General features: G+C 35.6%; 1 protein-coding gene across 10 annotated transcripts in view; it reads left to right on the top strand.

Annotated features, from left to right (window-relative positions):
• DYNC2I1 (dynein 2 intermediate chain 1) overlaps positions 1-15,830 on the top strand; it is a 136,423-nt gene that overhangs the window by 116,964 nt on the left and 3,629 nt on the right. For all 10 annotated transcript variants that reach the window (XM_077151655.1, XM_077151653.1, XM_077151657.1 and 7 more), the window contains 3 exons: positions 69-168; positions 359-490; positions 4,293-4,516. In XM_077151655.1, the coding sequence (XP_077007770.1) occupies positions 69-168; positions 359-490; positions 4,293-4,516 (456 nt within the window). The remainder of the gene's footprint in view (positions 1-68; positions 169-358; positions 491-4,292; positions 4,517-15,830) is intronic.

Below are 15,830 nucleotides of genomic sequence, written 5' to 3' on the forward strand. Positions count from 1 at the left end.
GTTAAATATCATTCTCCTTAAGGTTTCAAAGTATTCATGTGTTCATCTTTTCTTTTGTTTTTATTCAGTCTTTCTCATAAAGGTAATGCATATTGGGGGACTACACAAACGCTGAATGTTAAGTTTCTGCCTTCAGATCCTAATCATTTTATTGTTGGCACAGACATGGTAAGTAATATTTTGAGTTTCATTTTGTAACTCGAGTTGCCTGATAAGTATCTTCATTAAACATTAATTTACTGTTTGTTTTCATTATAATGCTTTTTAAATGATTTCAAGAAAAGTAGTTTTATCTAACATTACACCTAATGTTTTTCTTTTCTTTAGTCACCATTGATCTTCTTCTTATTATTACTAGGGTCTTATAAGTCATGGTGCGAGGCAAGATTTGAGAGTATCTCCCAAATTGTTCAAACCCAAGCAACATGTTGTAAGACCAGTAAAAGTTAATGTGATTGACTTTTCACCATTTGGAGAACCAATATTCTTGGTAAGGAAAGTTTGTTTTTTAAACCTCTTATTTTTTTTTTCCATGGGGAGGCACCGGTCTCCATCATGGCAGGTGAGAATTCTACCACTGAGCTGCTGTCCCACCGTCCCTTAACTCTTTATAATTGCATTATTTTCAGTGATTTTGTTTCAGTTTGTTAAAGCTGCTGGAATACAATATACCAGAAATGGAACAGCTTTTATAAAGGGAATTTAATAAGTTACAAATTTACAGTTCTAAGGCCATAAATATGTCCAAACTAAGGAAGGCATCCAGGGAAAGATACCTTGACTCAAGAAAGGCTGTTGATTCCAGAACACCTCTGTTACCTGGGAAGGCACATGGATCGCATCTACTGGTCCTCGTTCCTGGCCCCTTGCTTTCAGGTTCTGATTCCAGCAGTTTCTTCTCAAAGTGTCTATGGGCCTTCCTTTTTAGACAGGAAGCTTCTTATTTAAAGTCTGGCTGGTTGTGATGTTGAGAAGGAATATTTATACTATTCCAGCAACTCTTAGTGTGCTATTTGTAGAAATTACTTATATGTGACCTACAGTAAGGATTTTAGAAGGTTCCTTATTAAAAACATCAGGAAATCCATTTAGGACAGCCTAGGAGTGGCTTCAAGGTCAGTTTATGGGTTGATTGAAGTATGAGAAAAGGCAAAATATTTTAAAATTTTATACGATGGTTAAATTTAATAGTTCACTATTAAGAGTTATACCAGGATTAGGACATCATGTTGCAACTTAGATGTCACCTTCTCTCTATAGTCTTCACAAATTTCTCCATACTTCAGATTTAGAGGCAAGATTATTAATTTTCTGTTTCCATGATCTTTTATTCATACTCCTTATATGGCATTTAGGGCATTATATTATAAATTATGCTTATATGTCAGTACCATTGCTGATTATTGAGGATAGAGATGATGTTTTATGCATCTTTGTATTTCCCAAAGTCCAATAAATTGACATTTATTTGCTCAATCCTAGATACTTGCAAAATTGCTAATCCATACTTCTATGAAAAGAAAACTACTAAGCAGAGTTCAATATTTAGAGATTTTGTTTTGTTAGTCTGAAGGCATATAGTTCTTTAACCACATGTGGCTATTGAGCACTTGAAATGTGGCTAGTCTAAGTTGAGATGCTGTAATGTGAAATATACATTGGGTTTTGAAGTATTTGTATGAATAAAAGAATACAGTAATCTCATTAATAACTTTAACTTTACTGATCATGAGTTAAATGATAATATTTAGATGTATTTTTTAATAAAAAATATATTATTAAAATTACTTTTGTTTCCCTTTCTTTTTTTAATGTAGTTTCTAGAAAATTTTAAACTACAATGCAGTTCGTATTTGTGGTTCATATTAAGGTCTAGATCATGCCACAGTGATTGGTACATGCAAATTATCAGTAAATATTTTGTCTTGGAAAAGGTGCTATGAAAGAACAAAAGTGTTTCCCCAAAGGATGTCAATACTTCATAGCCCCAGAGTCTAGAACTCTTCCTCGAGTCCAGAATAGTAGTGATGCCTCCAGAGAATCTCTGGATGGCAAAGGGGAGCCTCAATACCTGGGACTATACCACGGCATTCTCCTTGAGGCAGGGCCAGTTTCTGCAATTGTTTTCCCTGCAACATTTAAATATCCTTCCAAATGAAACAGTACCAGTGCCTGAGAACCTCCGTTTTGGTTTCTTTAACCAGTGTGTTTTTGTGACTCTAGATAATTGACATTTGACTATGCAAAGAGAGTAACCCATATACATTCTTGATATTTGAAGGCTTGCTTGAGAACATTTTACACATTTAAGTAATATCTGTCGAATCAGTACAAATCATTCTGCAGGACTCTTGGATAAATCTACTTTTAAACTTTGTATTTTATATGATTTTAGACTTAAAGAAAAATTATGAGAACAAGAAAAGCATCCCCATATACTCTGCATTTAGAGCCTCCATATGTTGCCACATCTCTCACATTTGTTCTGTTCTTTCCTGTCTTACTTGCTCTCTCTTTTTTTAAATGTTTAAGAGGAAATTGCAAACAAGATGCTCTATACCCTAAATAGTTCAGTATCTTGTTTCCTAAAATGAAGAATGCGAATCTTACATCGTTACAGTACAGTAGTACCAGTGTTAATTTCCTGATTGTGATGACTGTACTGCAGCCTATGTAAATTTTAGCATCCATTGATGACTCTTACCTGAATCGATTGTTATGATGATTGCCAAATGGTGATTTTCTAATTCCATCAATTTCACTTTTATTAGTTGGCTTTTTACTGTTAGGCAGAGCTTTTTCTCCTCTTCTGGGTTTGTATGTCTTTAAATAATATTGATTTTTACTTTATTCAATCGATCATAATCATTTAGTATCATTTTCTTCTCTGATCAAATAGTCCTGTTTGGCTAATGGGAGTCCCTTTAAAGTGGCTCTTGTGTCAAGGATTCCATGAATCCTTCTTTTAGTAATATAGGATTTTTTAGGCTCATCTTGTACTTTCCCAGCTCCAGCCCTTGAATCAGCCATTTCTCCAAGGAGTCCTGTTTCCTTTGAGTGGAGAAAAATATCAAGATTTAGGCAGTAACATGTGCTATTCATTGTTACTTTGGGGTGACATTTTGGAGTATTCCCTCTCAGTGGACAGAGCTTAGAAGTGGGCACATATACACATACATCTATACCCATTTTTATCTATATCTGTGTATTTCAAGCCAAGAGTTCACACTCATATCCCTAATTCCAGCCTAACACTACTGGGTTCATTCTGACCTTCTTGTTTGCCATATCTGTAATTCTCTTCTTGCACAAAGGAAACCTGACTTCCATTATACGTGATACATTTATATGCTCAATCCTAGAATACATCGAAATTTACAAAATTGCTAATCCATACTTCTATGAAAAGAAATCTACTAATTAGAGTTTTGTTTTGTTTTGTTTTAACATGGGCAGGCACCGGGAAATGAACCCAGGTCCTTTGGCATCGCAGGCAAGCATTCCTGCCTGCTGAGCTACCATGGCCTGCCCTAGAGTTTTTGTTTTGTTAGTCTGAAAGCATATATTACAGATATTGTGTTCAAAAATTACTTGGATTACTTCTTCCCAACCTCTCCATTATTGATTTGAAATATAGTTTGTTATCTCATTTGTATGTCATTTTAGGATTTTACTCCCATTCTTTTGATTTTTTTTTCCTTTTTTAAATATATTGAGTAAAAAGTAATTAAGCATCTCTTTCTGAGATAAGATTTGTCTTTTACTAAACCAAGTTTTGTTTTATGGAAATTTCAATCCAAGGGGAATAGGTAACATATTATTAATACAAATGTATGAACTTTTAAAAATGTTTACTTCTTATTCACTTCCATGGAGTCAGTCTTAACAGTCTGTGCTTGAATCAATGGTATCAACTTTGTTAAAAATAATTGCCTATGTTTCTGTTTACTGAATTGATTGTAATCAATTTTGTGGGGGATGAATACAAGGTTTATCAGAATCTCCAAGGTAAGGACTCACATTTGCAATTTGTGAAAACAGATTTAATTTTATACTATGATTTTATGTTTGGAAAACAAAAATAAGCCGAATGTTTGCTATACAAACTGAAGAAACCTAATACTTCAAAAGAAATCTCCCTGGCTAGAGGGGTTGGGTTTATAAAAAGAAAAATGAAAAAGGAAATAATCAACAAATTCCTCCCTTCCTTCCCCTCCCCTCCCCACCTCTTCTCTCCCCTCTTATCTTCTGTCCCATCCTTTGTTTCCTTCTTTCTTTCTTCTGTATTGTAGGCTGGCTGTTCTGATGGAAGCATTAGATTACATCAGCTGACTTCTGAGTACCCTCTTATGGAGTGGAATAACAGCACTAATGGCCAAGCTATTACTGGCTTACAGTGGTCATTAACAAGACCTGCTGTGTTTTTGGTACAGGACGACACATCCAGTATTTATATTTGGGACCTCCTGGAAAATGATTTGGGGCCTGTAGCCAAACAACCCATCTTCCCAGACAAGTAAGTCTGATGAAAATCATAATGAGCTGTCATAGGAAGTTTTTTGTAGAAGCATCATTGATGATCTTTCTTCTTATTTGATTTATCTATAAAGTTGCCAGACCATATTAAATTGGAGTCTGATCAGTTGTTTGGCTTTTGTTTCCAGCTAACAACTCCCACATTTAAAAAAAAATCAAGTGTCTGTATGATGGCGTGATGATGTATTATCTTGTAGGTAATTTGAATAATAGATAAATACTAGAATTTCCATTTGGATAAAGCATCTGACTTAAGTTACTTCAGAAAAGAAAATTCAGAGTTAAAAATAAACCAAAGTACCAACTTTAGAAGATTCACAGGTAGGTTTACTCATTCACTGAGTATGTGGCTATAATAAATTTCTATTTCAGTGTCGGTATCATGTAATTACCATCATATCATACAGATTCTTTGGGGATCCTTTCTTTTCTTTCATACACATTCCTCCATCATTTTTTCATGTATAGTTGTCAGCTCTAGTATTTATTCATTTAACATTCTTAATTTTTAAATCTTTTCCTTGAATTACTATAGAAATTGTGTGATACGCTTTTTCTCATCTGACTTTGTGAATAATAGGGAAGAAATTTATTCATTCTTGAACACCAGTCAATAAGGAACCTTAAAAGTCTTATTCTTACTAATACTCTAAGATTAAGTTTATTTACAAGGTCTTAATTACAAAAAGATTTAGTGCTACAGTGGATTCTACAACCAAGATGATGCCCAGAGGAAGTTTTCCTAAGTGTCAGGTCAGAAGCGAGATTGATTAGGCAATAAAAAGGACCTGCAGTAATTAACGAAAGAAGGAGGAAGAGCTGGCACACAAGTTGTAGGAATAAAGCCTCAGGGGAAGGCGTTCTCTAAGGAAGTCCAAGTCAATTCCTTCCCTTGGAAGGCAGTGTTAGAAATGAGGTGGCTTGCTGGAAAAACAAGATACAAAATGGCCCCTTGCTTCAGAAGATTCTCTGTTTTCTCTTTCTCTTTTGGAGTGTGCCTCTAGAAGTAGGAACTGGGTTTTGGTGGTCCAATGATTTTTTTGTGACCTGGAAGCGACATCTTGGTTGTTTTCCTGAGGTTGCTGCTGCGGTAGTCTGATGGATTCCAGAAAAGGACTGTAGGCTTTAAATAGCACTCCAGTGCCAGGAAAGAGGAGCAGAAACATGACCCAGTGACTGAGCTATGTAAAAGTATTGCAGAACTGAGACACTGCTGACTTTCTGAGATTACCAAGGCCCATTAAAAGTTTGGAATCTTTGTAAGAGGTTTCCCATTGAGAGATAGCACACTGCAATTACTGAGTTCTTTTTTTCCTTGTTTTCCTTTCAAACTGATTTTAGTCAAGCACTCATGGCAATTAGTTCTTCTTTAGTTGCACTAATGTCATGAAGCTCTGCCACAGTTTCAGTTAAGGAAATGAGAACATAGATATTCCTTTGGCAAGATACCCTGTGTTGTGAACCAGTTGGAAAGGCAACTGGGAATTTTTGTTTGTAGGAATAAGGTCAGATGCTTATTATCTCCCCAGGTAGTAATGGAAAGAGTTCCAAAGAGTAGTTAGAAGTTGAGACCATTGATGACTGCCTTTGGAGTTTATTTAGCTGTCCTTCTGAGTAATCAAACTCAGTCATATTATCCTGAGTACTGTCTTATTTCTAATATAACTAAAGCAGAAAATTAATGCATGTTCATTTATGTGAATGAATCAGATTTATTTAATGTAGAAGCAAAATTTAAGTGAAGATTAACATTGATTTAAAATTAACACTTTTTAAATGTAGTTATTTTTATTTTGTCCCAAATACTCATTACATTGAAGGATTTATACTCAAATATTTTCCCCATCATTATTGTATAAATAAACTTTTTGTGAGCATCTTAGTTATGTTCATTTGCTAGTGTTATAAATTTGTTATATATATGACTGATATACAAAATTCTTTCCAGTTGTTGCAAAGGATAATAAATTGGAATTAATAACTCATGTAATTTCACATTAATGTCATCTCTTTGTTTAAACCTCTCTAAAGGCTCCCCATCTCAAAGTAAAAACCAGCCCCTAAGATGGACTTCACATTACTTAATGTGAAATTCATTACTGTGAATTTAAGGCATATAATTTGCTATCTTGATTGTTTAATTTAAAGAAAAAGTATTTATAAAAGCTCTAATTATGCAAGGTTCTCTCCTGACCTCAGTTTGTTTATTCATATATTTTTTCCCTGAGTATTCCAATTTTTTGGCAATAAATTCTCCTACCATGAAAGTTTGTAATAACTTCTGGGCTTGGGAGAAAGGGAGATTACTCAACTATAATCCCATATCCCTTTTGTAATAGAAAGAGCAGATTAAAAGAAAAGATTAAAGACAGTAGTTTGATAGAATGTTAGCAATTAATTGATCATATCTGAAAAAAATTAAGAATGCCTTTATTTTGTTCAAGTACTAGATATTCTTACATTATTTTAATTATTAAGAAAGAATCACATCAAATCCAGACTGTGATCCCAATATATAGGCTTAATGCATATGCAGTTTATTAGTCCAAATAGTTTCTTTGTGGTCAATTAACAAATAAAACAAATACTTATTGAGCACATGCTATATTCTTGGTGGTGTTCTAGACACGAGGGATATAGTACTGAAACCGTCAGAAAAAAATTCTTCCTTAATGGGGTTTACTTTGTTTTTGGGGTAATAAGGATAACAAAATAAGTAAGGAAGTCACAAATATGTTGGAATATATGCTTATGGAACAGAACAAAATAGGGAATAAGGATAAGGAATGTGGAAAGTAGGGGTTTGGAATTGTAGAAAGGGCAGCAGTCAGGGAAGGTGTGAAAAACAAGGTAAAAATTTGGGCAAAGACTTTGTGGGGGTAAGGGGTCCAGCCATGTTAGTATCTGGGGGTATCAGGAATTTGCACTCTGGGTACAGGGCACAGCAGGTGTCCAATCCTGGAATGGAAGTGTGCCTAAGGTGTTTTGAAGATCAGCAAAGATCACTGGAGCACAGTGAGGAAGGGGAGGACTAAGACATGAGGTCAGTTAGTATCAGACCTGGTAGGTTGCTGTAGTGAGCGGTTTTTACTTTGAGGGAGATGAGGAGTCACTGGAGGATTTGAGTCGAGGCATTACAAACTCTGTCTTACTTTTTTTTTTGAATCAGGCTGACTGGCTCATAATTCAGAATATATGTACCCCTGTCAGCTAGTTCTGGTACCCTTCAATAGTTCAACTTCAGTCTTATTAGTATTGCTGAAACGAATATACATTGAAGAACTCCATGCTTAGTGAGAACTTTAATCCCAGCCTCTGACTAAAAACCTAATTATTCATCTGCCCTGGAGGAGAAGGGTTTCTCCCATTCCACCCAGTCCTCCCACTTCCCTAGCAGAGGTAGGTGATAAGGAACCATGAGCAGTGATGAGCAAGATACCACTAGTCCTAGCCATTGTGTAAGGGCTGCTTCTATCTCGGGAACTTCCAGGAAGGAGATGATGGTTGAGCTGAAACCAGGCCAAGCTGGGGGAAGGGCTTTCCAGGCAAAGGGAGCAGCATGTGTTCCTACTTCTTCGTAATAAGAAAAGCATTCTGAAATGTTCTGATAACATATTTTTTCTTAAACACTTGCCTCAGTTGATAACAACAGAGTTTAAGTTAAGGCAGTTAATATTTAGAAAGTGCTGGGCTACTTTTCTCTAGCTATAAAAAACAGAAAAAAAGAAGAAAATAATAAAAATTAAAAGGAAAGAGTTTAGGTTAGTTACAAGGAAGAATTGACCATCTTTAGAATTAAGGTAAATTTCATAGGACCACTAAGAATCTCTTTTCATGTGGTCTTTGTGTTTGTGTATGTGTAGGTTGGAAGTGTATTTTCAAGTAGATTCCTAAAATTAGGATTGATGGGCCATTTCAAAATTACTATATAATTTCTTTAAAACACACTCTTTTAAAATATATTTGTTTTCCTATTGAGGACATGGTTTTCACATGTTCTCTTTTTTTATTAAATAGGCTTAGCCTATCCTTTGTCGGGATAAGTTTCATAGGAACAAACCCTAAGATTGAGGGTTCAGCCTATTGATTTGGTTGTTCCCACTGCTTGTGAGAATATTAGGAATTCTCCAAATGGGGAAGTTGAATTTTCCTCCTTTCTCCGCATTCCCCCAAGGGGACTTTGCAAGTACTTCTTTATTCACTGTTCAAATCACTCTACTTATCCCTGAATTTTGATTTACCTTAGTCCCAACCTGATTGGCTTTGTTCTTATATCTAATTGAAGCTTGGTCTCTTTTTCAGTTTCATTTATTTCGTTTTTTATTTTTTTGCATGGGTAAGCACTGGAAATCAAACCTGGGTCTCCTGCATGGCAGGTGAGAACTCTGCCTTCTGAGCCACTGTGGCCCTCCCTCTTTTTCAGTTTTATGTGACAATGCTGACCTTCAGAACTGCAGAAATTGTACTTGACTCTTAGGTGTTACACAGGCACCATATCATCCTTTACCCAGTAATTACCTTAGTAAATCAGTGTCCCATGAATACCCGAAGTTTCTGGGAACAACCAAATTAGAAACAAACAGTTTAGTATCTCAGAATTTAGAGATAACAGTTACAAATCCTGAATATATTTGACTGCTGAATATATTTGTAGAGCTTACAATCTAGGACCAATAACAATAGGCCCCAACTTAATAACCCATGTTCTCGACTTCAGTTCACCAAGTTTTTATATTATAGTTAGTTCATATGATTGAGGCATAATAATATTTGTCTTTTTCTTCCTGACATTTCATCCAACATACAGTCCTTAATGTTTAAACATCTAGTTGCATGCCTCAAACTTCATTTCTTCTTGTTGCCACTCAGTAGTCCATTTTATGTATCCACCACAGTTTCCCCTTCCATTCCTCAGTTGTTGAACCCTTAGACCACCTCCATCTATTGTGGATCATGTACACTGCTGCCATAAACTCCAGTGTGCAAATGTCGATTCCTGTCCCCATACTCAGTTCCTTCAGATATATACTGAGCAATGAGGTTTCAGGATAATATTCCAATCCCACACTGGCCTCCTGTTGAACCTCCACACAGTCCTCCAAGGGGCTGCACCTCTCAGTTTCCCTTCTGACAGTGAATAGGTACATCTCTTTCTCCTCATTTTCTCTAGCACTTGTTTCTGTTCATTTTTCAACAGTTTTATTCACATATCATACAATCCAACCTAAGTAGATAGACATGCTTTCACTACCATAAACTATATGAAAACATTTCCTTTTCTTCCACAAAAAAATCCGTACCCCCCTCATGCCACCTGCCTGTTGACATTTAGTTATGGCATAATTCCTTTGTTACATTCAGTGGAAGCATATTAGAATGTTACTGTTGACTGTAGACTCTAGCTTGCATTGATTGTACTTTTTCCTGTATACCATCTATTTTCAACACTCTGCAATGTTGACATTCATTTGTTCTCCCTCATTCAAAAACATTTTTTTATTTGTACATTTAATCACCATCATTGTCCACTCCAGGCACTCTGAAATTATACCATTTTAGTCTTTATCCTCTATCTTTCCTTCTGGTTTCATACATGTCTCTCATCCACATAGTTAAATGCTTCATGACTTTATTCTGTCTCACAGCTGCATAATATTCATTATATGTATATACCACAGCTTGTTTAACCACTCATCCATTGATCGGCATTTGGGCTGTTTCCTTCTCTAAACAATCATAAATAATGCTGCTCGAAACATTGGTGTGCAAATGTCCATTTATGTACTTGCCCTCAGGCCCTCTGAATATATATCTGGTAAAGGGATTACTGAATCATATGGCAATTCTATATTTAGCTTCCCAAGGAACCACCAGACTGCCTTCCAGAGCAATTGTACCATTTTACATTCTCACCAACAGTGGATAAAATGTGCCTCTTTCTCCACATCCTCTTCAGCACTTGCCATTCTCTGTTTTTTTATTTTTATAATGGCTATTCTGGTGAGTGTCAAATGATATCTCATTGTGGTTTTGATTTGCATTTCACTAATAGCCAGTGAAGTTGAGCATCTTTTCATGTGCCTTTTAGCCATTTGTGTTTCCTCTTCTGAGAAGTGTCTGTTCATGTCTTTTGCCCATTTTTTACTTGGGTTGTTTGTCTTTTTATTGTTGAGTTAAAGAATCTTTTTATATATCCTGGATACTAAACCCTTATCTGATATGTGGTTTCCAAATATTGCCTCCCATTCATAGGCTGCCTTTTTTCCTTTCTTGACAAAGTTCTTTGGTGCACACAGTGTTTAATTTTGAGGAGTTCCCATTATCTATTTCTTTTTTCAGTGCTTGTGTTTTTGGTGTAAGGTCTAAGAAACCACCTTCTATTAGGAGATTTATAAGCTATTTCTCTACATTTTCTTCTAAAAGTTTTATGGTCTTAGCTCTAATGTTTAAGTCTTTGATATATTTTGAGTTAATTTTTGTGTAAGGTGTGAGATATGGATATTCTTTCATTCTTTTGCATGTGGATAGCCAGTTCTCCAAACACCATTTAATGAAGAGGTTGCTCTGTCCCAGGTAGGTTGGCTTGATTGTCTTATTAAAGATTAATTGTCCATAGATGAGAGGATCTATTCTGAACACTCTGTTCTATTCCATTGGTCAGTATATCTATCTTTATGCTGATACCATGCTGTTTCCACCACTGTAGTTTTGTAATATGCCTTATAGTCATTTATAGTATGATACCTCCCATTTCATTTCTTTTAAGATACATTTAGCTTTTTGGGGCACCCTTCCTTCCAAATAAATTTGGCTATTGATTTTTCTATCTCTGCAAAGTAAATTTTTGCAATTTTAATTGCTATTGCATGAATTTATAAATCAATTTGGGTAGAACTGACATCTTAACTATATTTAGTCTTCCAATCCATGAATATATGGTATACCTTTCCATTTATTTAGGTCTGCCATGATATCTTTTAGCAATTTCTTGTACTTTTCTTTGTATAGGTCTTTTGTATCCTTAGTTAGCTTTATTCCTAAATGTTTGATTTTTTTGGTTGCCATTGTTAATGGAGTTTTTTTCTTGATTTCCTCCTCAGATTGCACATTACTACTGTATAGAAACACTACTGATTTTGGAGCATTGATTTTGAACCCTGCCATTTTGCTGTAGTCATTTATTAGCTCTAGTAGCTTTGCTGTAGATTTTTCAGGGATTTTCAACATATAGTATATCATCTGCAAACAGGGAGGGTTTTACTTCTTTTTTTTTCTTAACTAATTGCTCTGGCTAGAACTTCCAGCACAATGTTGAATAACAGTGGTGACAGTGGGGCATCCTTGTCTTGTTCCTGATCTTAGAGGAAAGCTTTCATTCTTTTCCCACTGAGGATGATGGTAGCTGTGGATTTTTCATATATTCCCTTTATCATTTTGAGGAAGTTCCCTTCTATTCCTACCCTTTGAAGAGTTTTCATCAAGACAGGATGTTGACTTCCATCAAGTGCCTTTACTGCATCAATCGAGATGATCATGTGGTTTTTCCACTTTGATTTATTGGTATGGTGTATTACATTAAATTATTTTCTTATGTTGAACCAGACTTGCATACCTGGAATAAATCCACTTGGCCATGGTGTACAATTCTTTTAATGTACTGCTGGATTCAATTTGCAGGTACTTTGTTAAGTATTTTTGCATCTGTATTCATTAGAGAGATTGGTCTGTAATTTTTTTTTCTCGTAGTATCTTTGTTTAGCTTTGGTATCAGGGTGATACTGGCTTCATAGAATGAGTTAGGTAGCTTTAGTTCCTTTTCAATTTTTTAAAAGAGTTTGAACAGGATTGGTGCTAATTCTTTCTTAAATGCTTGGTAGAATTCACATGTGAAGCAATCTGGTCCTGGATTTTTAGTTTTGGGGAGCTTCTTGATGATTGATTAAATTACTTTACTTGTGATTGGTTTCTTTAGGTTATCTATTTCTTCTTGAGTCAGTTTTGGTTGTTCATACCTTTCTAGGGAGCTGTCCATTTCATCTACTTTGTTTAGTTTATTAGCATAGAGTTGTTCATACTATCCTCTCATTACCTCCTTTATTTCTGCAGGGTCAGTGGTTAAGTCTCCTCTTCCACTTCTGATTTTATTTATTTGCATCCTCTCTCTCTATCTCTCTCTCTCTCTCTCTCTCTCTCTTTCTCTCTCTCTTTGTCTCTGTTGTTGTTGTCAACCTAGGTAAGAGTCCATCAATTTTATAGATTTTCTCAAAGAACCAACTAATGGTTTTATTGATTTCTTGATTGTTTTCATATTCTCAATTTCATTTATTTCTGCTCTAATCTTTGTTATTTCTCTCCTTTTGTTTGCTTTGTGGTTATTTTCTCTAGTTCTTTCAAGTGAACTGTTAATTCCTTATTTTTGCTTTTTCTTCTTTTTTAATATAGGCATTTAAGGCAATAAATTCCCCTCTTAACACTGTCTTTGCTACATCCTATACATTTTGATATGTTGTGTTTTCATTTTCATTTTCCTCAAGATACTTTACAGATTTCTCTTGTAATTTCTTCCTTGACTCACTAGTTATTTGAGAGTGTGTTGTTTAGGTTCTATGTATTTGTGAATTTTCTGGCCCTCTACCTGTTATTGATTTCCAGCTTCATTCCATTATGATCCAAGAAAGTATTTTGTATGATTTCAATCTTTTTAAATTTATTGAGACTTGCTCTGTGACCCAGCATGTGGTCTATCCTTGAGAATAATCCATGAACACTTGAAGAAAATGTGCATCCTGTTGTTGTGGGTGTAATGTTCTGTAAATGTCTGCTATGTCTAGTTCATTTATCATATTATTCAAGGTCTCTGTTTCTTTATTGGTTCTCTATCTAGATGTTCTATCCATTGATGAGAGTGGGGAGTTGAAGTCTCCAACCATTACAGTAGAGGTGTCTCTTTCTCCCTTCAGTGTTGTCAGTGTTTGCTTCACGTATTTTGGAGCACTCTGGCTCAGTGCACAAATATTTATGATTCTTATGTCTTCTCATTGAATCTCCTTTTATTAATACATAGTATCCTTCGTTGTCTCTTTTAATTGTTTTACATTGGAAGTCTAATTTGTTGGATATTAGTATTGCTACTCCTGCTGTTTTCTGATTGTTGTTTGCATGAACTATCTTTTTCCACTCTTTCACTTTCAACCTATTTTTGTCCTTGAGTCTAAAATGAGTCTCCTGCAGGCATCATACATCATACAGATACCATTTTGCCAGTCTGTGTCTTTTGATTGGGGAATTTAATCATTTAATGTTATTACTGTAAAGGCAGTACTTTCTTCTACCATTTTGTGTTTTGGATTTCACGTCGTATCTATTTTCTTCTCTTTCTACCTTTACTGATAGTTTTCATTTCTGTGCTCTTCTCCAAGTCTCTCTATCCTGCTTTCCTGTCTACCTGTAGTGCTCCCTTTAGTATGTCTTGCAGAGCTGGTCTCTTAGTCACAAATTCTCTCGGTGATTGCCTGCCTGAAAATATTTTAATCTTCCCTTCATTTTTGAGGGACAGTTTTGCTGGATATAGAATTCTTGGTTGACAGTTTTTCCCTTTCAGAATTTTAAATATATTATACCACTGCCTTCTCATCTCCATGGTTTCTGCTGAGAAATCCACTAATAATCTTTTGGGCTTTCCTTGTATGTGATGGATTACTTTTCTGTTGCTCCGTTCAAAATTATCTCTTTTGCTTTGACATTTGGCATTCTGATTAGTAAGTGTCTTGGTGTATATTCAGATCTATTCTGTTTGGGGTATGCTGTACTTCTTTGGATCTGTAATTTTATGTCTTTCATAAAATATGGGAAATTTCCAGTGATTATTTCTTCCATTAGTCTTTCTCCTTTTCCCTTTTTTTCTCCTTCTGGGGCACCCACAACACGTATATTCACGTGGTTCATATTGTCACTCAGTTCCCTGTGACCCTGCTCATATTTTTCAATTCTTTTTCTTATATTTTCTTTTGTGTGTTTTTGGATTTTCAGTCCTCTAGTTCACTAATCCTTTCTTCTGCCCCTCAAATCTATTGTTATAGGTTTCCATTGTTTTGTTTTGTTTTTTCATTTCTTCTATTGTGCCTTTCATTCCCTTAAGTTCTGTGATTTGGTTTTTCAAACTTTTTAGTTCTTTTTGTTCACCCAGTGTGTTCTTTATATCCTCTCCCAACTCATTGATTTGATTTTTGATGATATTTTCCATGTTTGTTCAAACATTCTGAATTAGTTGTTTCAACTCCTGCCTCTCATTTGAAGTTTTAGTTTGCTTCTTTGACCAGGCCACATCTTAGATTTTCCTAGTATGATTCCTTTTTTTTTTTCTTTCTTTTTTCTTTTGCTGGCATCTAGGCATTTGAGTTCCTTAATTAGTTTCTTCTGGATGTTGTTTTCACTCTTTTACCTAGGGTTTTCTTGCTGGATGGCTTTGTTCTCTGTCTGTTCTTTGGCATTCAGTTCAACTTATTCTAGACTTCTAGCATAGGTTCTCTTGAACTAATCAGAATTTTTCAGTTCTTGATTTTCTGTTTCTTGTCCTGCCTATACAGAGCCTTTTTTTTTTTGAGAAGGGTCTCCTCAGATATTATAGACCCCAGTCAAATTTTCCCAGATCAGACAGACCCATGTCTCAGTAGGAAAGAATAGCCAGCATCAGTTTTCCCTCAGGGTAAGACCCAGCAGGTTGTCAGATTTTCCTATGACATCTCTAGACTCTGTGCTTTTTCTTATCCTGCCCAGCCTGTGGCACTTGTCTGCCAGTGGCTTCCCATCAGCATAGAGTGATATGGTGCCTTTAATTTCAGCAGACTCTCCCTGCTGGAGTGCAGAGGTAAGCTTGTAGGATGGCTTTAATTGCTTCAGTTTTCCAGTCCCTGGGGCCTGAATTCCTTGAAGGAGTGGTTCCACTAGAGCTAGGCTCCACCTTTCTCTTGGGTAAAAGACACCCTTTAGGGAATTAACTTTCGCCTGACTAGTTACTTTGTCTCTCAAACAAGCTTAATTCCTCCCTTGCCTGGTGCAGTGCTGGAGCCTGAGAGTGCTTCCAGTTCTATCTAATGAGCTGTTAAAAGTGTAGAAAAAAAACAAACAAAAAAAGAAAGCCTTTTCAGAGCTGGACCCAAGCTCCTCATGTTTGTCAATCAAGAGCTGAAGTTGTTAAATGGCTCTATGTAGCTCCAGGTTCTATGTGTCCCCTTTCCTTGGGGTCTAGCTCTTTTCTAGTATTTTGTGCTAACTCAAAAAAGCATCTTTTTTTT

Source organism: Tamandua tetradactyla, chromosome 1 (genome assembly GCF_023851605.1).
Source record: "Tamandua tetradactyla isolate mTamTet1 chromosome 1, mTamTet1.pri, whole genome shotgun sequence".
NCBI lineage: Eukaryota > Metazoa > Chordata > Mammalia > Pilosa > Myrmecophagidae > Tamandua > Tamandua tetradactyla.